Source organism: Natator depressus, chromosome 4 (genome assembly GCF_965152275.1).
Source record: "Natator depressus isolate rNatDep1 chromosome 4, rNatDep2.hap1, whole genome shotgun sequence".
NCBI lineage: Eukaryota > Metazoa > Chordata > Testudines > Cheloniidae > Natator > Natator depressus.
Window position 1 is genome coordinate 59,157,935 of NC_134237.1, and position 23,561 is coordinate 59,181,495.

Here is a 23,561-nt window from a genome sequence, read left to right on the forward strand (position 1 = left end):
ACTACACAAGTTGTATGTAAGTAGTGTGAATGCAACTCAATTCCTCTCTAACCAGGATTCTCTTTCTTGGTATATCTTTGTTGTAACAGGAAAAATAGAAGCTTTATCACTTTTTGACAAAATTTGGGGTTTTCATAGGCATTTTCATTCTGAATCAACAGGTAGTGTTTCGGTTTTGTTTTTTTTTCCATTTTATTTCAATGTGAAATGTCATTTTGGTTTTTGGAAACTGAAAAGTTTTGGTTTTTAGTGTGTTGATTTTTGATTTCTCTCTCCCTCTTCTCTCCCCCCCCCCCTTTTTTTTTTCATGCCATCTCCACTCCTATTTCTTCTTCCAGCGTAAAAATGGTGGTGGTGGTGGTGGGCGAGGGAGAGAAAGAAAACTTTCATTTTCCAAAAGTCAAAATGGTATCTTAAAGGAAAGAATTCATTTTGAAATGTAGGCTGGAAACAAAATCATTTTTGTTTTAAAATTCAAAAAATGTTGAAAGCAACATTGATCGCAGAAAATGCTGATAACAATTGCAGTTTCTGGTTAATTTTTTTGTGCAAAATATATTTTATCAGATCTGCTTTCATGTTAGGTAGAGCCTGCATTTCTGATATTTAAAATTCTGCTTCCTCTAATTTTTCAGCTCTTTATACTTTGCTGTATTTCTACACTATTACAAAAAAAAAAAAAAAAGTCGTTTCAAGTCTGGTCTTCTGTGGCTTTGTTGGTGGACTTCCTGGGGGGTCTGGAATTGGTTTTTGGTGGCTCTTGTATCTTAAGTGAAGAGGCAAGGGTTAAATCTTCAACAAAGCAATCCTTTCTTTAGAATGTTCATTAGGCACTGGGAGTTCAGAAATATAAACAGTCTGACTAAATAAATATCTTTTCATCTCTCATTTTACTCTGCTTTCATTCTCTTGATTCCTGTGGTGTCATAACTTAATTAGTTCTCCTGTCATGTATGGCTGTCTTCACAAGGGAACTGTACTGGGGTGACGAGTGGGGAGGAGGAATCCTTCAGTGTATGTATTATACTGCGAGCGCTAGTGTCGACAAAGCACCAGCAGTTTCCAGTCTCTTTACCATTAAGTTAAGTTTAACCAGCTCTTCAGCAGGCTTAACACACAGTGGTGAAAAAGGTGCAGAGCCTTGTCTGCAGAGCCTTGTCTGTCACTTGTGGGGGTTCTTTTACAAAAAAAAGTCCATAACTTAGTTAAAGCTCTAGTGTCTTCCATGACAAACAAATCTTGAATGTTTACTATGAAAACAAGCAGAATAACCCCGCCTGCCCACCCCCCCTTTTTTTGTGGAGAGGTAGGATCCTTTGTCTTAATGTCATAAAAAAGAACAATGTCAGAAACCTTCAGATCTTTATAATACAGAATCTTTTAAAATTAAAAATAAGACTATTCTCTGTCCTTAAAAAAGAATGAAAATAAAAGAACGTTAATGTCTGAGGTGCCTGTGTGTAATCCACATGTAGTTGTGCCAGCCATAGGCAAAAGCCATTCAAATGATTCATTTGGAGCCTGGATGTTCTGAGAGGCTGGTGATCCTGTGCTGAATCACAGCAGCCTATGAATGGCCGATGTCCGGATCAGCAGTGGGAATGGGAAGGAAAGACTGCTATGGTCTGAACAATCCCACCCCAGAACAGGTTGTGGTTCCTACAAAACTGAATGCTGGCCTTAGTGTCTACATGTGGTTGGCAGTGAGAGGAGGGGTGATGTGGAGAAAGGAGAAGAGGATGGAGTTGTTTGTAGGTATGTATGCGGGGTGTGAGAGAAATGTGAAGGTGAGCTACGAAGTTTGTGTGCGGGAAGATAGAGGAGGATGACTGGATGTGGGCATGAGTTTATGCATGATTTCTACATATTGTGAAACATTCTTATAACTTATCTGGACAAAATTGCAGTTGTGCTTCAACGAGGGTGTGTCTACTTATTTCTTCACTGTATGTGTGGGTGCTTGTGTACAAACAGAATGTTTGTATCTATGGCTTCCAGAGTGTGTATGGGTATTGATGCAGCCATGATGAAAGAGGAGAGTACAGATGACAGATAAATGTGTATTGAGGAGTGGGGGGGTATCTGCTGCATTTTCTCATAATGTTTGTATTTGAGATAAGGAGGTTCTGGATATTTTTGTGATGTGTGCACAGTGCCATGAGTGTCTGGCACATAAACTAGACGGCAGTATATTTTTAAGGCCCTGTTGTGCATCAGATATAACCATAAAAAGAAAAGGAGTACTTGTGGCACCTTAGAGACTAACCAATTTATTTGAGCATAAGCTTTCATGAGCTACAGCTCACTTCATCGGATGCATTCAGTGGAAAATACAGGGGGGAGATTTATATACACAGAGAACATGAAACAATGGGTGTAAGGAGCCCTTACAGTGTGTATGATAACACCCATTGTTTCATGTTCTCTGTGTATATAAATCTCCCCCCTGTATTTTCCACTGAATGCATCCGATGAAGTGAGCTGTAGCTCATGAAAGCTTATGCTCAAATAAATGTGTTAGTCTCTAAGGTGCCACAAGTCCTCCTTTTCTTTTTGCAAATACAGACTAACACGGCTGCTACTCTGAAACCAGATAATAACCATGTTAGGGAACCGTGGTTGTAATATTGTATCTTCTTCTTCTTCTTCTTCTTTTTTTTTTCCCAAACCTGTATAGGTGACCAATCCTCTTGGAGGGCTAGCCTCACGTAAGGTTCTAAACTTGAGCTTTTAAAAAAAATTGTTTCCTTTACATTTTAAATTATCTTTCCAGCCACATCCAAATACTTTAAAATGACTATCTGGATTTGGCTTCAATATTTCAAAATAAGATAAAACCTCCCACAAATTCACATTTAGATTGAGACCAAGAATATGAAGTCTCACCCCAAAAGAGAACTGTAGAGAAAGCAATGAGTGAAAGCATGTATGCGATGAAAATATATTGCAACTTAACTACACACTTTTATTACAATTGTAATATATTGCTAGATCATCTTAGTTCTGTAAGCACTGAACACTGTTAACTTTCAAGCATACATCCAGTATGCCAGACTTGTGATCACCTGAATAGTTGGCACCTGTCAGACAGGAAATTCACCTGCTTACAATGGAGAATCGCAAATGGAGCAATCAAAAATGAAAGAACCTAATTCTCATGGAAACTGGGGCACTATTCTCCCAAACATCATGACTACGTCTTTGTCTTTTTGTGTGCTCCTGCAAGATGGCGCACAGGACTAGTTATGGAGGTATGAGAGGCATATAATAATGACTTGCAAGTGTCCCCCTGTGCTGCCTTGCACATGTTGGGATCCAAGGAGGTGCAATTGGTTTTCATTTTTCTGAAAGGGAACTCTGATTTCAAGACTCCCCTAAAGCAAGTCACTGAACTGACTAATTCTTTAAGTTAAATTTGCTTCTCTTCAGTAAAGGTGTATTCTTTTACTTTCATCTTTAATCTTGACTTTAGATTAAGTTGTTTTATTATTGTCTCTTTTTCTCTTCTAGGTAAAGAAATTAAAAGCCTTTGATGGAGATGTAGCAAAACTGTGTCAAGCTGATTACTTTATGTATTTACTAATCCAGGTGCCAAAGTAAGGAGGTACTAGGTTTATTCTATTCATGGCAAACTCTCTTTTTTGGCTCTCTGTTTTAAAGCTTAGTTTATTTATGTTCCAGCTATTCTCTTCGGATTGAAGCTATGGTGCTAAAGAGAGAATTCACACCTTCTTGTACTTCTCTGCAGAAAGACATGGCAATTATAAGAACAGCTACAAAAGGTAATTAAACATGCTTTGACATGCATTACATTCTTGTTTTTGCAAGCAGATTAATCAATCTGCATTGTAGAGACTAGATCTTGAATTTCAGGTACCTAGTAGCTATTTAAAGGACGCTAACTAGCCTCTGACACATTCCATAAGGGTGTGTCTGTTGAATTTTTACTCTGCTCCCAGGGCCAAAGATCCCGAAGTTACTGCATCTCTTTCACATTCCTCTATGCCTGGTAAAGCTGTCTGTAAGATGGCAATATTGGTTGACTGAAATCATTATCCTAATGGATTCTCATGTAATCTCTTATAGATCCATTTCCTTCTGTTCTTCTGAACTCCCTATTTGCTAAACTTTACAGGCACCGGAGTGCTGGTGATATGTTGCTCCTTTGGTCCAGGAACCCAAATCCTAATTAAGTCCTGCCTTCTGCTTTCTCTCTCTAGTTCTCTGAAAACATCCACTCGATGTGCAGCGGCAGTCAAAAAAACGAACAGAATGCTGGGAATAATTAAGAAAGGGATAGATAATAGGACAGAAAATATCATGTTGCCTCTATATAAATCCATGGTACGCCCACATCTTGAATACTGTGTGCAGATGTGGTCGCCACATCTCAAACAAGATATATTAGAATTGGAAAAGGTTCAGAAAAGGGCAACAAAGATTATTAGGTGTATGGAACGGCTTCCGTATGAGGAGAGATTAATAAGACTGGGACTTTTCAGCTTGGAAAAGAGACAGCTAAGGGGAGATATGATTGAGGTCTATAAAATCGTGACTGGTGTAGAGAAAGTAGATAAGGAAGTGTTGTTTACTACTTCTCATAACACAAGAACTAGGGGGTCACCAAATGAAATTAATAGGCAGCAGGTTAAAAACAAATAAAAGGAAGTATTTCTTCACACAATGCACAGTCAACCTGTGGAACTCCTTGCCGGAGGATGTTGTGAAGGCCAAGACCATAACAGGGTTCAAAAAAACTAGATAAATTCATGGAGGATAGGTCCATCAATGGCTATTAGCCAGGGTGGGCAGGAATGGTGTCCCTAGCCTCTCTTTGCCAGAAGCTGGGAATGAGTGACAGGGGACGGATCACTTGATGATTACCTGTTCTGTTCATTCCCTCTGGGGCACCTGGCACTGGCCACTGTTGGAAGACAGGATACTGGGCTAGATAGACCTTTGGTTTGACCCAGTAGGGCCATTCTTAAGTTCTCTCTCTTAATCTAATGCAAAATAATTAACTTCTTAATTTTCTGGGTTTGCTCCTTCCTATGATTCTGACTTTCACCTAATCCCTGTGTTGCCCATTTACTCTGATCCTTAGTGTGGGAATACTGGTAAACACATTAAAAGCCAAAGGAGCATTGCTCATATCTGCCCCAAGCAGTGTTAGACAATACAGTAGTCAAAGTGTCCAGTTGCAGGAGCCTTGTCTACACTAATGCTTCCACTGGTAGAGCTGAATTGGTGGTAGTAATGGCTGTAAATTTTTGGCAAAAAAGCCTGTTGTATCTTGCTAATGCTGAGGGTTTAACTGGGGACTTACAAGCAAGTCAATTGATAAAGGTCCATGTACACTGCAAAATGGAACTACCATATATATTCGTTCATAAGCCAAATATTTTTGGTAAAAAAGTGACGCATCAAAGAGCAGGGGTCGGCTTATAAATGGGTCTACACCAAAATTTGATGATTTTAAACTCTATGAAATCATTGAATTGAATATCTAATACATTGTCGTTTTGTTTACCTGGAGCGTTCCCGCAGCTCCCATTGGCTGGGAATGGTTAACCACGGCTACATGGAGCTGAGGGGCTCCATGCCTGCAGATGCAGCAGGTAAACAAAATGTCCCGACCCACCAGCGGCTTACCCTGATGGGCCGGGAGCCAAAGTTTGCCAACCCCTGAAATATAGAGTCGTCTTATGAAAGGGTCATACGGTTTTTACTATTTTTACCTATCCATCTTGGGGGTTGGCTTATAAACGAACGGGCTAATGAATGAGTATATACGGTATGTTGTAACTGTCACTTGACAGGGTAGCAACTGTAGTATAGACGGGCTCGTCCGGTGTGCCATCTTTGCAGGCTGACTTCTCTTCTTAGTTTATAGACTTTTATATCCACTTGCACATTCTTTTCTGCCTCTTGCTATAAAATGCTTCCTTATATAAAGCTTTTTGTATCAAAACATTTTTAATTACCTTGTGTTCTGGCAGGCTGCTAACACCGAACAAAGTGGTTTGAGAGGTACCACTTCTGACTGCTTCCATAATGACAGATTAGCATGTTGGATTAAACCGTTAAAAACAGGATAATTTAAATAATGCTAATTTTGGAGCAATATAATGTCTTTTCTTAAAAAAAAAAAAAAATTCACAGTGCAGTGATTGCAAGTGTGTTTATTTTAAGCCTTCTACAATTTAAGTGTTCCACATTTTACTATGAATGGCTAGATATTCATCAAACCTTATAAAATAAAATTCTCTATAGTGTTTATTCCCATGCTGTGAATACCTTGCAAATTTGCAAAGATCTTTTACTCTACAGCAGTGGTTCTCAAAGCCAGTCAGCCGCTTGTTCAGGGAAAGCCCATGGCGAGCCGGACCAGTTTGTTTACCTGTCGCGTCCGCAGGTTCGGCCGATCGCGGCTCCCGCTGGCCGTGGTTCGCCGCTCCAGGCCAATGGGGGTTGTGGGAAGGGCGGCCAGCACGTCCCTTGGCCCGCGCCGCTTCCCGCAGCCCACATTGGCCTGGAGCAGCGAACCGCGACCACTGGGAGCAGTGATCGGCCGAACCTGCAGACGCGGCAGGTAAACAAACTGGTCCAGCCCGCCACGGGCTTTCCCTGAACAAGCGGCTGACTGGCTTTGAGAACCACTGCTCTACAGCATTTGTAGAATACTAATTTTATTAACTCTTCACAGCTCCATAGCTCTATTTCTCTTATTTCTAAGGTATTTATCATGATAGTTTCTAAGCACGTACTTGTATGTTAAGTTGAATCTTGTTGAAAATGTCCATGTATATTTTCATCTAAAGTACTGTTGTGTTTTGCAAAAGTAGAATATGTAGGAAATAAGCTTTTATTATGAGAGTTTTTATTAAGAAGTTTTATTTCATATTACTGTCTGTATGACGTTTTAATGTAGCCTTATATTCTATCTTTGGTGTCTCAGAGCTGTCTTTATTGTAACTCAGTGTCTTTTGATTATGCAGAAAGTCTGCAGGGTGGGGGGAGGAGGGGTAAATAAGGAAAGTTGTACTTTCCGTACACCTTTTCAGACCCAACCAATTATTTTTATATACAAACTTTAGTAATCAAGGTCCCAATCCTGTCAGACATTGAACAGTTCCTGCAAGGTGCTAAGCACACTTGCTTCATTCTGAAGTTAGTGGGAGGTGAGGGTTGTTGGCAGCTCTTATGAGACACTCAGCGCTGGGGAGGATTAGACCCCAAATGTTTCATGAGCTACTGGTGGTTGCCTTGGAAACATTATACTAGCTGAGCTAAGGTCTGAACGTATACTTTGTGGTTTGCCAACTGTCAATGATATTCTGTCATTATGGAAGCAGTGACTTTGGATTATATAATGTCATTTTCTCCCATGACCTTTCAGTTAATTTTAGTTTCCTGTAAAAAATAATAAAAATTCACACCTTTTATGAGCTTGAGGATGAAATGGACTTTGGTAACTGATAATCTACGTATAATATACACACTACATATATTTCGAAAAAACAGCCTCCAGACAGCAACTTTCTGTTTGTTTCTTTACAGAGTTAATGTCATGTGAGGAACTACATTCCATATTACACTTGGTCCTTCAGGCTGGGAATATTATGAATGCAGTAAGTGTGCATCAAAATGAAGAGGCCTGATTGACTATTGCAGTCCACTGATGTCACATGCCTTCTCTGTCTCTTTTCCTCTCTAGGGGGGTTATGCTGGCAACGCAGTTGGCTTTAAACTCTCGTCACTGCTCAAGCTGGCAGACACAAAAGCAAACAAACCTGGGATGAATCTGTTGCATTTTGTTGCTTTGGTATGTAAAAACTACCATCTTTGAGAATAACTGTTATAATCTAATTAGGGGAGGCATGGATGACTGATAGTTTGTTTTAGTGGAGTGGAAGAGATATGTGCCATACCATAAGAGGGTAAACCTTAAGTCTCCGGTCCTTAACCGTTCCCTCTTTGCTTCCGCACATTCCGCTAGCTTACCTGTGTATGGTGATCCCATCCACAGAAAACTGAACAAAATATAAAGACTAATTAAATCTTCAGCAGAAACTTTCTGGTATTGTGTTTAAAAAAAAAAAAATTCTCCCATCTAGTTCTTCAAGTGTAACATCCCCTGACTATTCCAGTCCTGGGATACTTTGTTAAAGGAGCTGTCAATTTTGATAAAAAATTCTTCTTTCTATTAAAACTTCTGAGGAGAAATGACCTATTTCATTGCGCTGCTTGACTTGTTAGATTTTTTTAAAGCTATCAAATCTTTTGCAGCTCCTTAGGGGTTTTTTGCCTTTTTTCCTTTTCCAATTGGAATGAATTTGAAATGCACCTGGGGTCACTGTCTTGACCAAATTTCCCTTCCCTCCATGGAATGGAAAAGATTGAAATACTTCTACTTGTGATTTTTTTCATTGTCTGCGTGCAAACTGGTTTAACAGCTTTCACATCAGCAAGACACCTTCGGCTAACAACAAAAGTGTTAGGTGATGTTTAGGCAGGAAATATTGCATTAGCCCAAACAATTGGCATTAGTCAATTGCCCTTACCTAAGATTCTCTCTTAATGCACATGGATTGTTTTCAGTGGAAGAAGGTACTATTATCTGTGTGCTGTGAAATGGAAATTGTTTAAACTCTCTCTAGGTCTGATCCTTGTCCACCTTTAAGTGAGGCTTTTTTCCAATAATTCACTCAGTTGAACTGAATGAAAAATAGAACCTAGCAGCAGTGGCAATATAGAAACTAAATGCCTTTGCCAAAGCTTTAGAAACAGTCTTTACTTAGATTTTAGCAGGGTAATGGAATGTGAAAGGGACATTGTTTGTTTGTTTTTTTAATTTTAGGAAGCACAAAAGAAAGATGTGGTTCTTCTAACCTTTTCAGAAAAATTACAGCACGTTCATGATGCAGCCAGGTAAGCAAAGAAAACTGAAAACTTGTTAGAAAGAGAATGAGTCTTCTTTTTGTGAAGCACAGAAGCACATTCACAAAGCTTTGGCATTAAAACTGAGATCTTTACAAGTGTTTACCATTGCTTTCAGGGCTTCATTTTCATTTGCAAACAGAAGTTTGCCTTCAGTGTGCCTTCAGGTTTAGAGGTTTTTATTAATTGATTTTTATCGGGGTTTTTTGCCTTTGTCAATACAATGTTCAACTAGGTAAATGCATATATATTACTTTTAACAGATCAACCTTCAGGGCATGTTTTTAAAATAGTGTCATGTTACTGTTACTGCTGTTCTATAGAATAACTTCCAGATATCTGTTGGGTTGGTATAGTACCTTTCTTTCCAGATCTGGTACCACATACACTAATAAAGATTACTAGTGGCTCTCGCTTCCTCTACAGACTACATTTCCCCATTTTTGCAGTACCCCCTCCCTTTTTGTCCTGGAGATCCTCCCTCCATAATACACACTCTACTATAGGGTTTATGGGACATTCAAAATACTGGACCACCCCATTCTTGTAATATATGAACTTACTTTACAAACTTGAGTCCCCAAACTTGAGTTCTCTTAGGTGGTAGAGGGAAGGAAGATTATGCTTGTGAATGAATATGTTGTATTCATTCTGTGTATAGAAGAAAACCTGTAATACCTGGGGTTAAGTAAAGTTTTCAACCTGAGGCCTTGAATTGTATAATTCTACAGGTAACATTAATTCATACCTGGCTAAACTATATATGTACTTTTATGAGGCAGTGTATGATTTCGAGCATAGAACTGGAAGCTAGGAACCGCTGAGTTCTAATCCTGGCCATCATCTCTGTCTTCAACTTTGGGCTTAACTTCTTTCCACATCTGTAAAATAGAGAGAGTTCATATCTCATGGATATACTGAGTCTTAATTTAATGTCTGTAAAGTACTTTGAGATCCCCTGAGGGAAGGTGCTGCGAATCTGTTCATAATAGACCTGACTGGAAATTTCTGATGGAAACTTGCCTGGCTTCCTTCTGTCTTGCCGTTGACTCCTCGGCAACCCGCCTGGCAGACTGCTGAGGAGCCCAGACTTCCCAAGGAGTAAGCAGACAACTTCCATTTTGGCTCACCCAAAATAGATTTTTTTTTTTTTCCCCTGTCTTTTCCCTCCTGTGAAATATTTAGAAGTTTTGACATCCTTATCCCATTTGGGTGAAAGTTCCCCCCTCCCCAATACAAAATTTTTCCTGGGAGGGAAAAGACTGTTTTTTCTGGCCAGGTCCAATTTGCAACATAACATTTGTCATTTAATCTGACTAAAACCAATGGTGAGACAAAAATGAAACAAACCAAAACACATTATACCATTGGACATGAATAAGATCAAAAACTCGCTAGTACAAGCAGCTGATAAACCCCCAAAATCTTTAAAAGCACACATTTGTTGTAGTGCCCTCTGTTAATTTAGTTCTCTTGCATTTTCTTACTGCTCTCTTTTATAGGCCTGCAAAATGCAACCCATGTCATCTACAGACTTTTTGATATGCTAAAGGTTCTGCAATGCACTGGGATGCAGATCTCTGAAGCATCTGTGATCTTCGCTGAAGCAGGGAGTGTATTAGTGGAGATGAAGGATACTGAGGAAAAATAGCCTACCTCATACCCATAGATATGTGCACTCCCTGCTCTAGTGCTGATAATTATAGGTGCTGCTGCCATCATCACCAGCCCTGTGTACTCTGGGTAGCATTCATGGGGACTGCAGTTCACATACCTGTAAAAGAGCAGTGACAGCAATTAAAATCATGCTACTGGTGAAATGCACTCTAACCAGAATAAGTGTATGCAGTCACTAATGTTGGGCCATCTGGGAAACATTACTAATGCTTCAGTTCCTAAGTGAGACTAAAATTCTGTGGTGGTATTGAACTCACTGTGTTGGGGTAATACCATCTCCCTGTGGGACTTACCCAGAAAGATCTATTGCTGAGGTGGTTGAGAGACTCAGTCACTTGCTACTAATTTGCAAGTAGGGCTGCAAAAACTGTAGGAGCTGGGACTTCAAACACAAAGGGGCTCAGATTCCATAAGAACAGGGCTATTTCTGTGAGTCTTAGGCCTGTTGCACTGCTCTGAATAGTGAGCAATGATGCCCCAGGAACAATGCATGAAACCTGCAGAGGGGGAGATTCGTCTGTAACTTGCACTAGGCTGTGTACTGATCAGGAGTGTGTCTGTTTAGCAGCCACATCACATAAGTGGTGTGAAGGGGTTTGTTGCAACTATGCAGGTAATATGGTGGAAGGATGAAACATCATGGCTGCTGGGCTAAAGGGAACTTGTGGCTCTTTGAGCTGCCTGCATTGCTGTGACTTCCTGAAGGAATATCCTGTAAGAAAGCTTAGGGAACCTTTCAACATTGCAAATAAGGAAAAATAAGCAGATTTCTCTGCTAACTCTTACCTTCTGCTCTGGGAAGGTTTACCAAGCAGGCAGGTCTTGTTTGATGTACAGGTGGTGTATTATGACAAACTTATGAAGCATGCAACACCTAACAATGGGCAACTCCTTTCTCTCAGTAAGTGCTCTCTGTATATGCTATTTTTTAGATTATCCATTGATAATATAGAAGCAGAACTTCATTCTCTATCTGCCAAGACAAGATCTCTTAAAGACAATATTCGGCAGGACCCAGGACTTTTTCACCAGATGGAAGGTTTTATCCAGGTTTGTAGAATATCCCTGGTAATGTGTTACTGTCACTTCAATGCAGCAGTGTTTCTCAGTTTAACATAATTTGCATGGATGTGTTAACAGGCAGTAGATTCACTTTAATATGTCTGCCTCATCATAAATCATCCGTTCAGAGCTGCTCACGCTGCACTACTATGTTTGTCAAATATGAGTTTATAAAGGACTACACTGTTTAGAGGAAAAAATATTGGATGTGTGTTGCCTTGAGGGCCAGTCAGGCAAGCATGTTTAACTATCATGAAATGGCTGATGAAGATCAGTGGTTAGAATATCAGATTATTTGCACTGTTCTACTGCTTTGTATTTAACACGCAGAAGCTAGATTCTTACCAACTTGTTGTTATGCTGAAGCATGCCAGTTTTAGTTGAGATAGTATTGAGCATTTCAAACTCTAGTTGTTGGGAGATTGAAGGGGTGTTTTTAGCAATTTGTATGTTTAACAGATTTGCTGTGGATTAACCCTTAACATATACTTTTAGTGTGAGCCCCACAATCGTTCTTGGGTGGTGGTTTTGTTTGATTTTCCCAGTAATTTTTTTGTATGTAAATAAACAGAGTACTTAACTTTTGAAACAATCTTGACACATATAGTGTAACACCTTTTAGCGGGTAATGATGAGTGAAAGAATCTATACTTGGGTTTCAATGAAGTGTAAGAGTATGTCTGTGTCTTTTTTATATATATATTTTTTGTATAAATATTGCAAATAAGAATACAGTATTTACCAAGAAACTTGTTAAGGCAGTTGTGATTTAAATTTACAGAAGCTGTTAATGGATTAGCCATTGCACTTTGTCAGGAACTGTGAAATTGATGGAGAAAAAGGGTGGGTTAAGAATGGAGTAGTTGCCCTCACTCTGAATTCTTAGCTTTTATCCACTGCATTAAGACTCCTTAATGTTGTGTTTTAACATGTTTTTTATTTTAATAGCTAGCTTTATGTACCATTAAAACCTTGCTTAGGACAAATTTCAAGTGGAATCTTTGAACCATTTTTCACTTTACAAATATATACTTTACATAATGCTTCCATTTTTGAAATTATGGGCAATAACTACACTGATAAGTCATCTTACATTATGTCATCCCTGTGAATAAGTACTAATATATGTGGTAGAGCTAATTATCCATGCATGTCAGTTGTCCTGTTTATCTTAAATCCAGCTTTTGTTTGCTTTTGGTGTGTGTGTGTGAAGACTGACAAGCAAAGATTTATTCCTACAGTAATTTTCCCCCACCCGAAAAAAAAAAAAAATCCCCACACCCTCTATATAAAGTCTTAGGCTCCTGATGCAAACTGCTACTTTATAAAGCAATTTTGTTTAGTAGGTTGTTTTTAATATTTCTGCCACTTTTTTCATCTTTTTGTTATACTTTTAAGACTGTTGTTCTTTCATCATCTAAATTAAACTAATAAAAGAGCTGATGACATTATTTGTGTCTATTTACATATATACATTTAAGAGAAAAGAGGGAGGGTAAGATAATCCAGTTAATATTTTTTAGATCAATATTGTGGTATCCTAAGCTTGTTCAAACACTAGTTTGCCTTTAGTGGTTGTTAGACTTAATTTTTATTTTGTCAATTCCTTGAAAAAATGGCTTGGATTTAAAATGTGTCTAAGTCCATTCCTGCTTTTCCTTAAATGCTTGGGTAAAACGTTATATAGATTCTTATTTAGGTTCTTACACTGATGCCCATCACTGTGGTATCTGAGCAACTTCCTCGTAGAATATCAGGGTTTGAAGGGACATCAGGAGGTCATCTAGTCCAACCCCCTGCTCAAAGCAGGACCAATCCCCAATTTTTGCCCCAGATCCCTAAATGGCCCCCTCGAGGATTGTACTCACAACCCTGGGTTTAGCAGGCCAATGCTCAAAGCACGGAGCTATCCCTCATGGAAGACCCTCAGACCTTGTGTATGTTTCAAAATGCTATAGTGTTTAAATACAATCAAATCTAGTCAGAAATTTCGGGGGAGGGGTATTAAAATTAAGAGTTAAAGTTTGAAACCTGTTGTTTTGCTTTTAATCCTTCGTCTAGTGACACATCTTGCTCATTTGACAGGTTTCAGAGTAACAGCCGTGTTAGTCTGTATTCGCAAAAAGAAAAGGAGGACTTGTGGCACCTTAGAGACTAACCAGTTTATTTGAGCAGCTCACAAAAGCTTATGCTCAAATAAATTGGTTAGTCTCTAAGGTGCCACAAGTACTCCTTTTCATCTTGCTCATTGGAATTACTGTTTTGTTTTATCTTTTTTCTTTTTCTTTCTCACTTCACTGAAATGGCAACAAGTCTGCTTTTACACTGTAAGATGTTACTCTCAAAGTCCTGATTTATTGGACTCTGTGATAGCTGGTAGATGGGAATATAGATTTCATCAGCACCTACTATATCTATCAGGTGTATAAGTTCTTAATATGTCTAGCTTACAATGTATATGTTTTACTGCAGTTTGCTGTAAAAGAACTAAAAGAGCTAGAATACTGGAAACGAGAATTACAGGAGCAAGGAAATACACTTATTGACTTTTTCTGTGAAGACAAAGAAACCATGAAACTGGATGAGTGCTTTCAGATATTCAGGGACTTCTGCATAAAGTTCAACAAGGCTGTTAAGGTAAGGAGAATGAAAACACATTCTCTTTCAGTTAAAATAAATCTTTTATTCTTATGTGATCTAAGACTGCTAACATCCCCATAATATTTGACATATTTGTTTGAATTAATGTCATGTGGCAAATTGCCCATTTCTAGGGCTTTTGTTGCTCTAAGCAAACTGGAAAATAGCTACCTCTCCCAGGCTTGTAGCCAATCCAATAATCAAGTCAAACGTTTTGCTGCCCCAAATATTTTGTTACCAACCAATTAGAGTATTTAGAGGCATGTCGGGCCAGTCATCTAAGTGTCATTGTAAGATAGCTTCCTCCCTCACCCTCTTTACAAGTCTGTAAAAATTCCCTGTCTCTGACTTGCATTCTTTCTCCCTCCAGAGGAAGGCATTAAGTGGTGTTTTTGGTACCATGAAGACTTTGTGGCCTTGTTGGGGGGAGATATGGAAAAGCAGACTAACAGATTTTATCTATTTCAAGACTTGTATTATAGGTGACCTCCAGTCCTGCCAGTGTGGTCATGGCAGCTGTGGTGTGAAAGCAGCCTCCGTAGCCTTTGCTCCACTTTTGTCATTGGCAGCTTTGCTTTTTTCCAGGGACAGCTTTGTGTACATAAATATGTTCTTTGTCTCATTTAATCCAATGCATCATGCCTATTTTCCCCTACAGTGCTGTATAATGGTATAAACAGGCAACTTCCAATTAAGTAACCGTTTGACATTGGCATATTAAAAATCCACTAGAAAGTACTGTTGGATGGGACATGAAGATCTGAACAATACTCCTGGCTTATAAATACACATAAATAAAACAGATGTACAATACCCAAGTTCATAACAAATAATTTAACCATCTGGAGTAGTCCCAGTGCCTTCAGTGTGACTACTCACCTGCTTAAGTAGTCTGAATTGGGATTATATTGAACAAAACTAATTCAAAATGTATAATATCTCAGACCAATCCTTATTCTGTTTAGCCTGTACAGGGTACTTCAATATTAAAGGAATACCATCAACCTGAATTGCATTTCTGGCAACAACAAAAACAAAAAAAAAAGTTCTGCGTTCTAAGTGACACTTAAGATAGTTACATTGGAATAAGCTAGATAAAATTTTTTTGTTAGTTTGTTTACTTTGTGCATTTGACAGCAATTTGTAAAGTCTGACTTTCCCCCTTCTTCTGTTCTTCTAACTCATATATTCTGTCATTCTGTGTTGACAGCACAGTAGATAAATTTTTTTAGTCGTGTGAATATTGCTAGGCTCTGATGGATTAATAATGTAATAAAAATTCTGCCCTCCAGAAATGTGAACCCACCCTTTTGGCAAAGGCAAGCCACCCTTTGCATTTGGGATAGAGCTAGAGATTAGATGTCTTCCTTTGCCAATGACATCCATTGCAAATAATCCAGACTTTATCCCCAATTGTGAACAGAGAGCTTTCAAGATTGGGAAAGTCACAGAATAAACACAACTAGCCAGTTGTATACTAAAGAGATTTCTCTCTAGGGGTTTTTTTTGTTTTGTTTTTTTAAATTAAATAAATGAAATCCAACTTCAACTGGCACAGTCTCCTCTGGTATCAGCACCTTCAATCTAGCATTGTTTTCCAATTTTCTAGAAAGCTGTTTTATATAGAAAGTTAACTTTAATAAAAGTGGTGACTTCTGGATGGATAGCAAATTTAAAAAGTAATTTATTACTTGCTGACAAGTTCTCACAAAATATCCAAATCCTTTTGGCATTTTATCATATATAGTAGGGTTGACAAATTACACCAGGGAAATAAACTTCAGTTTGGAAGAGAGGGTCTGCAATCTCTGTGTGTAGCATGATAAAAGAATATTTTGTTTAAAAATACTGTTTTGTAGTACTCTACACCAGCCTGGTTAGTGTGTGCATGTGTGCACCTATAATACAAAATCATGAGTTTGGATAAATGAAAGAGCTGATTTTATGCATATAAAGGACATGTGCAATTATTCATGTATTGGGATGCATTTTGTAACCAAACATTACAAATTGTTTGATGTTTATTAACCACTGGTGATGCTCCAGGCTTTTTCCCATGGAAAAGGTCACACTCAAAGAAATGAATAATTAATTTCATATTTGCTAGTAGCCACTAGACTAATGGTAGCCTCTTGTGCTGGATAAGAAACAGCCCCAAAACAGAGGAATGGTTCCAAAAAATATAAGAGGTTATAGTTGTGGGGAAAAAATGCAGCATGTAGACACACAGCAAAATAGACCAAGGACAGAAGATATTCATTTGATACTCAGAGTGCACTGCATCAGAAGAAGAATTGCATTTGGAAGTTTTTTGAATATTAATATGTTTGAAAATGTCTGAGTTTGTCATGTTTGTAGATATAGAATAAGAAAATCCCCAAAAGTATATCCTGGTTGGGGTAAGAAAGTTCAATGTGTAACCTTACCAAATAGAAAAATGGAGAGAAATATCATGCAGTGAAACATTTAAAACAAAGTGTATGGTAACGATTTGTAAAGTTCCTTAAAAAGATGTATATTTTTTTAAAGGGAAATAATTAGTAAAACCATAGACCGCTGAAGGATGACTCTACTATTAGGTATATTATATGCAATTATTTTTAACCAATTCATATTTAGAAAGTGATTATTTAAAGTTGATCCGTCTTCATTGAGACCCACCTAAGGGCAGGATTTAGTACATTCCATTGTCATGGAATAAACCCTTTGCCCCAGAATTTTGTTCCAACATCCAAGCGTTCCCTTTTTTTAAAAAGAGAGTTCGATTTTGAAGAACACTGTTTTAGGTCTTTCCGAGGATATCTGATCTTCTTGAGTCTGAAAAATAGCTCAGAGAAGTATGAACTGCTCCACCCATTGAAGACTACGTCCACATTAATTTTTTTTGTTTTTTCTGAAAAATTTTCATGCCATTGCAGCTGCTACCACGGGTGCAGCTCCTCTTGTGGTAGCAACAGAAGTGCTAGAGTAGACAAACCTCCATATGAATGCTGGTGTGTGTGGTTTGTTTTTGTCTTTTAAATGTTGCTGCATAGCCCTCCTCTGTTTAGGTTTTAGCAACATAGTGGGAAATGATGGCTGTCATCAGTACCTTGTCTATACTAGCATTTGCTCCATTGTGCAGTTGCAGTGGTATTAGGAATAGGTGCACATGTTTCAAAAAAATATATATATAGTGCAGATAAGGCTTTAATAGTTTAAATATGAAATCTAACGGTGACCATTTAGATGCTGGTCTTTAACTATTTCACTGCCAGTGATTTTAGCAGAAAAACATTGAGCCTGCCCCAAACAAGCCTCTGCTGTTGTTGCAGATTTATATATTGACAATATATTAATATACTCAATATTGAGTGTGGGGACAACGTAACACTGAATTTATTATCAAAATAAAGAACACAAGTTAACTGTGCTGATTCGAGTATCACTTGCATGTATAACTCACTGAAGTCTCTGCCACAGAATTCCCTGCCTCCTGCACTAGACTGCCACAGAATCTGGGGCTTATGCCACTGTGGAGTTCATAGGAACTTAGCTATAGAATGCCACCTGTCGAGGAACAATTGCAACTGGAGTGTTTGAGTACAAGCTCTCTGATACTTCAAGTCCAGAAGGATGGAATGAATCCAGGGGGCCATATGGATCTTTGTAGCATCAAACTAGATTGTTTTAATGGCTGAGATTAATTGTATGTCTAAAATGTTTCTGGTTTAAATGTTTGCATATGCAGTGAAAATTGCTGACTTAAAACTTACTAAAAGTGGACTAAAAAACTAGCATATGGTAGTTCATATTCTTGGTCTCTGCAGGGGTCTGATAGTGTTTTTCAGTGCTTCCTATGCTGGCCGGTCTAATGAGCTGTATTAGTTAGGCAGGAAACTGTTCTCCATATGGTACAATAGTTGCCATGGTGATTTGAGTGGGGATCTGACCACTGTAGGAAAAAATGAAGGGATTGGTGGCCTCATTTAGCTTGTTTTGAAATAAGGGATGCTTCACTCTGAAATGTGTATTTATTCCTCTCTCTCCTTCCTTTGACAGGAAAATAGGGAACGAGAGAGCCAAGAAGTTCACCAACTGCAGAGATTAAGGGAGCTGGAGGAAAAGCGCCGATCCTGGGCCGCTGGAGAGCTCGGGAGCTTTGGGAGAAGTAGCAGTGAAAATGATGTTCAGACATTGGCTAAAAAAGGACTGGAGGATTTTCTACCTTTCTTGCAGCAGAGACCTCAAAGTCCTTTGAATAGAAACCCCAGCTCTAGGCGCTCCCGACTGTCCTTAGGGATTACTGCAGATAGAGAGCTTTTGACTTTCCTGGAAATCTCCAAGGATGAAGATCCAAACAAATTCAACAGCCTTCCTCGTGCAAACACACGACAAGCAAGACCCAGCATAGACTTGACTGAATCCAAAGAGGCTAGAGATCTCAGTTTAAATAACTTGAATTTACACCAAGCATTTGAAGCCAAAATGGATAGCGCAGATCTGTCTCAGTTGCCTTCAGCTCAGCCCAGTCACTTACAAGAGATGGAGGTGGGCTCTACCAGTACTAACCTCTGTTACTCACAAAAGAATACTGACAACAAGCAGCACCGGTCCAGTGTGCCTGGTGTGGAAGCATCAGCTATAAATGCTTGGGCCCTTGCTGTTGAGGAACCTGAAGTTGTTAAAGGGCTACATAAGTCTGATATTCAAGGAACAAAACCTATGGCAGACATGCCTTTAATAAACTTAGAAGATGGTGGTGTGGCAGACTTAGAGACTCTAGATGACTTGAGCTTGCACTCCCTCAGCACTGCGGATGATGATGATGCAATGTCCTCTTACAAAAGTTCCAGAGAGGCCGAAGATTGTCAAGCCAAGGTGGCAAGCTGCAAGAATGAAGTTTCAGAGCGTACCAGTAGTGGCCCCACATCTATGGATACAAGTGTTTCTGGCAGTAAAGAACATGGGCCAACGTTCTGTATATCTGATACTACTGATTGTTCTCTGACTTTCGACTGTTCAGAAGGAAATGATTTAAAATTAGTGGGCAATGAAATGAAAGATCAAGATGGCAGAGCTTACTCTTGTGCAAATGATGCTCGAGATGGGAGTAGTACAGTCACCTCAAATCTGAATTCATCCTCTGCAAAGGAAATTTCTCTTCATACTTCCTCAAATGACAAAGAGGACTCCAGCAGCAAGCACAACTTTCCTAAGGAAAAGCCTGTAAAATGTAGAGAATCCTTAGGACCAAAGAGAAACTCTCTAAAAGATAGATCTCTAAACTCCTCAAAATCCAGTGGCACTCGCCCTACCCAGACAGCTACTGCCAGACCAATAAGAACTTTGAATACATCTGAAAGTGTGAGTATGAGGAAAGTGGTGCCCATTTCCAGGTCAAACAAAGCACCAAGCAGTCTGAAAAAGCCAGAAGCCAAACCAGCACTTCGAGAGGCCAGTACAGCTGAAACACAACTGTCGCGACGCAACTCTATCCGAGGCACAACAGAAACCCTTTCAAGAACTCCTTACAGGCATAGCTTATCAGTAGAGGAGCCAAAATTACAGCGAGGGACTGCAACTTCCAGCAGTGCCCATTTTGAGAGGGACCAAGTTCAGCGCAAGGGCTCTCTTAAAGTGCCAAGTTCTAAATCTGTCAGAAGTATTCCCAGATCAAAACCAGATGAAAGTAAGATTTGTCGCTCCACTGTAAAACCTCAGGCCCTTTCAGATGCTAACAAAAGCACGACAGCCAGTGCTCCCAAGACACCGTCCTCTATACCAAACTTTGCAAGGAACACAGTGGCCTCCTCCTCAAGGAGTGCCAAGGTGGATCTACCTAACTCTTCAAAAACTCCAAGAATCACAAGATCAGTGTCTCAGAGGCTACCTAGAATGAGGCCAGCAGCAACCTCTGATGACCTCATCCCCAAGGAGAATACTGGAAACTCCCTAAAACGAGCAAGTAGTGCTAGAGTTGTCAAAAGGAACACCGACCATAGTGATATTCTCAGTGTTAAAGTGGAACCTACAGCAAAGGAACAAGGTATGATGGAAAAGTCGTCCCTTAAATTGAAAGATGCAAACCGGACCACAATAGGGAAGATATTTAAACCATTATTGAAATAAGGGTTTGGGTTTTTTGACATCTTGGAATATGAACACATGTTTAAACACTGGATTTCTTGTGAAATATCCAAAACAGTAATATCACTGTTTAATAACATCTCCTGGTATCTAATGAACAGTACACCGTCCGAGGACAGCAACTGCTTTTGTTCTGGTCTTCGTCCTGTAAGCATGAATTTGAATGTATTTAATGTTACTGTGGTGGAGTACAAGTGCCACAAATCTTTTGTGCATTTGTGGTATAGTACATTGCTAAAAAAACAAACTTGAAGGAATTTAAAACTACCAATTGAAATGCTTTTGTGACATGAAAAGAAAAAAAGGGGGGGTGGGGGTTATGGCCAGTTTTTGGTTTTTTTTTTTAAGGCTTAAGCAGTTACACTAGTTGGTTCCTTTATTCAAAGTTGAAACGACGCCTTTGGAATGGTGCAGAAAATGAACTTTGGTGAAGATGCTTTCTGTCACTCTTGATTCCTTGGATTCAGGGAGTCATCTGTGCCTGTTGCAAAGTCCATTGCTGGCAATTGGACACACTGGGAACTGCTGGCCTGAAAATGGTGAAACAGGACATTCACTGTTTGTGGCTGTCTTAACCTCATTGAAGAATTTATGGCATGCCTTATTGTGTATATGTGTCTGTCTGTGTAGGAAGGAAGGAAAACTCTGCTGGGCAGAAAGTTTATTCTCCATGAGTGTGGCAGAATTGTCTTGCACGTACAAGTAGACTATAGTAAAAAATGACTGGTGCTGGATGTAGTAGTGCAACTGGAGGTCACGCCTATTGGAAATACCACCAGTAGCTGTTAGGGATAATAATTACTCATGTTCTGACTCGTTTCAGTCAGATGCAAACTTGCCAGCTTTTGGTAATACAAAAGTGCCATATTTATAATACATATCAAAGGTGATGCATTCAACATTTGAAGGCTGCAACCTGGTGCCGAGCACTTTCTTACCATTCCTTATTTCCACTGGTTTATCTACTATCAAATTACTTGAATGTTGCTATGGCTCCGAAACAGCCATTTCCCTGCCGCCTCCTCCTCCTTTCTTTGTCAACAGGAGCATTTAGCAGGAGAAACACAGCTTACGCATGGACAGTGTTTTGTAAATTAAGCTTCTTTGGCTGCTTCAGATGTGGTTTTTAATGTTTAAAGTGGCTAAAGGATGAATTAAAGACATGTTTTAAACTAGTGTTTCATAAGCTTTTTTAAAAAAATACCTTTTTTTCTGCAGAAACAAATTTTAACACCATGTCAGACTAAGATACAGAGAATGAGGGAAAACTTGTTTTAACATGCTCTGTGCCTTCCCAAGAGAAATGTATGTGGGTGTGGGGAAACTGACGGTCTCTAAATATGTTGTTTAAAGAGCTGCCTTTTTATTCACTTACGAATGAAACCTCATTTTTAAAAAAATCATAAAATGAAATCTATTTGGAAAGTTGTCTCTCTGCCTACTGATACATCACTCCCACCCCCCTTCCCTTCCATTAGGAGTGTATACTTCATTCAGAATTAACTACCTGCCCACGCACTTCCATGGGTTAGCAACTAACCAACTGGGTACAGCTAGCTATATGATTTTAATAAAGCAAGTGGCCCTTAACCAAGCAGATCCCACTGTGGACAGCATACCAAAACACTATCAGCTGTTCCATGGGACCTCTTGTAAGAGTCTGTCTCAAAGTGAGAATTTTTATAATCAATTCACAGGCAAGGACCTCAGAGTGAATATTGCTTTAAATCTCATAAGCTTTAGGATCTTCCCTCCCTTGTGGGTTAAATATGAAAGCGTGTCCCTTAGCCCTCTGTGTCCTTGTGTACACATTTGTGAGAGCAGGTGATATTTTTTTTTAAACTCTTTTATTGGTAGTAAGCTTGAAACAATGTAATTTAAATATGTTTGGAAAATGAAAATAAATATCTATATAAATGTCTGTAAAAACAAACAATGTATTTAATGGACCATTTATACATTTCTGAGTAACTTGGTAGTTTAATAAAGTTCCCACTTACCAGAGATGTGCTTTATATTTTTCTATTTTGATTTTGGTACTATGGTTCTCAACCTGACAGTGTCCCAAAAGGAAGGACTTTAACACATACATTCAGGAAGTTTTAAATGTTGGATTAATTTTTTAAAAGATATTTTATATAACTTCAGTTTCATGATTAAGCATTTCTAATGCAGGCCTTTTTGCTCTCAACATGGGGTTACCAGCAAATTTGTGGAGCAGATTTGGGTCTGAAATGAAGGATTAATTGTTAATATGTGCAGCATGTTCTGCACACATTTTGGGTTTTGGCCAAGTTAAATATTCATGGAACTAACAAGTCTGGATCTGCTGCTATCTTCATACCTTTTGGCATAGCACACTTTATTGGGAAATCCTAGCTTATAACTAGGTTTAGAAATGAGAGTGTGGTGGCTGTTTTACTATAACACTTAAGGGAAAAAATGGGATAAAGCTTCATTTCATCTTTTATTTTCTCCATTGCCTTATAAAATAGCAATTGGTATAAGCTGAAATACAGCGCCAGACCATGTCAAGTGGACATCAGTTCTCCTCAAAGAAAACCCTTTTCCCCTGTGCTGTGGAGAATGCTTTCTGTGTTGGCATTGCTGCTCTTTTCAGACTTGTTCGGCTCCAAAGATTTTGCTTGTTTGGTCAATGCTTTGTCCTTTATAAGTGACAAGGGCCTGCAGCCTGACTGTGCTGACAGATGTGAGCTTTGTGGAAAGGCTCCTTTACCATTTAAACATGACTTAAGTTTTAATTTTTTTAACTTCATTTTAACAGGGTTTGTAAGTGCTAGTTCATTACTTTAACTATCAGATCTGCTGTCAGAATTGAGTGACAGATGTAAATGCCCTCTAGGTTTAATTTTCCATGACATCAGCTAACCCAACCCTTCCCCTATAAACAAGTTTGCATATGAACAGCCTTATAGGGTATGTCTACACAGCAAAAAAAGCACCCATGACTGGCCCATGCCAACCGTGGGTTTTCTTTGCTGCATAGATGTACCCATAGTTAACTTGATTGCAGTCGGTTCTGAGTTGACTAAAGAATGAAACAATTCCACTTCTTCCAGCTTTGCCAAATGTCAAACACTTTTGTCTCTGGT

General features: G+C 39.0%; 1 protein-coding gene across 4 annotated transcripts in view; it reads left to right on the forward strand.

Moving 5' to 3' along the window:
* Positions 1-23,561, forward strand: part of FHDC1 (FH2 domain containing 1) — a 64,320-nt gene that overhangs the window by 26,578 nt on the left and 14,181 nt on the right. For 3 of the 4 annotated variants that reach the window (XM_074951011.1, XM_074951012.1, XM_074951013.1), the window contains exons 5-12: positions 3,511-3,596; positions 3,682-3,782; positions 7,561-7,631; positions 7,718-7,825; positions 8,861-8,931; positions 11,550-11,667; positions 14,152-14,316; positions 18,361-22,391. In XM_074951011.1, the coding sequence (XP_074807112.1) occupies positions 3,511-3,596; positions 3,682-3,782; positions 7,561-7,631; positions 7,718-7,825; positions 8,861-8,931; positions 11,550-11,667; positions 14,152-14,316; positions 18,361-20,430 (2,790 nt within the window). In that variant the 3' untranslated portion in view covers positions 20,431-22,391. Of the gene's footprint in view, positions 1-3,510; positions 3,597-3,681; positions 3,783-7,560; positions 7,632-7,717; positions 7,826-8,860; positions 8,932-11,549; positions 11,668-14,151; positions 14,317-18,360; positions 22,392-23,561 lie in introns of those variants that run through there. The other variant, XM_074951014.1, reaches the window with a different exon arrangement.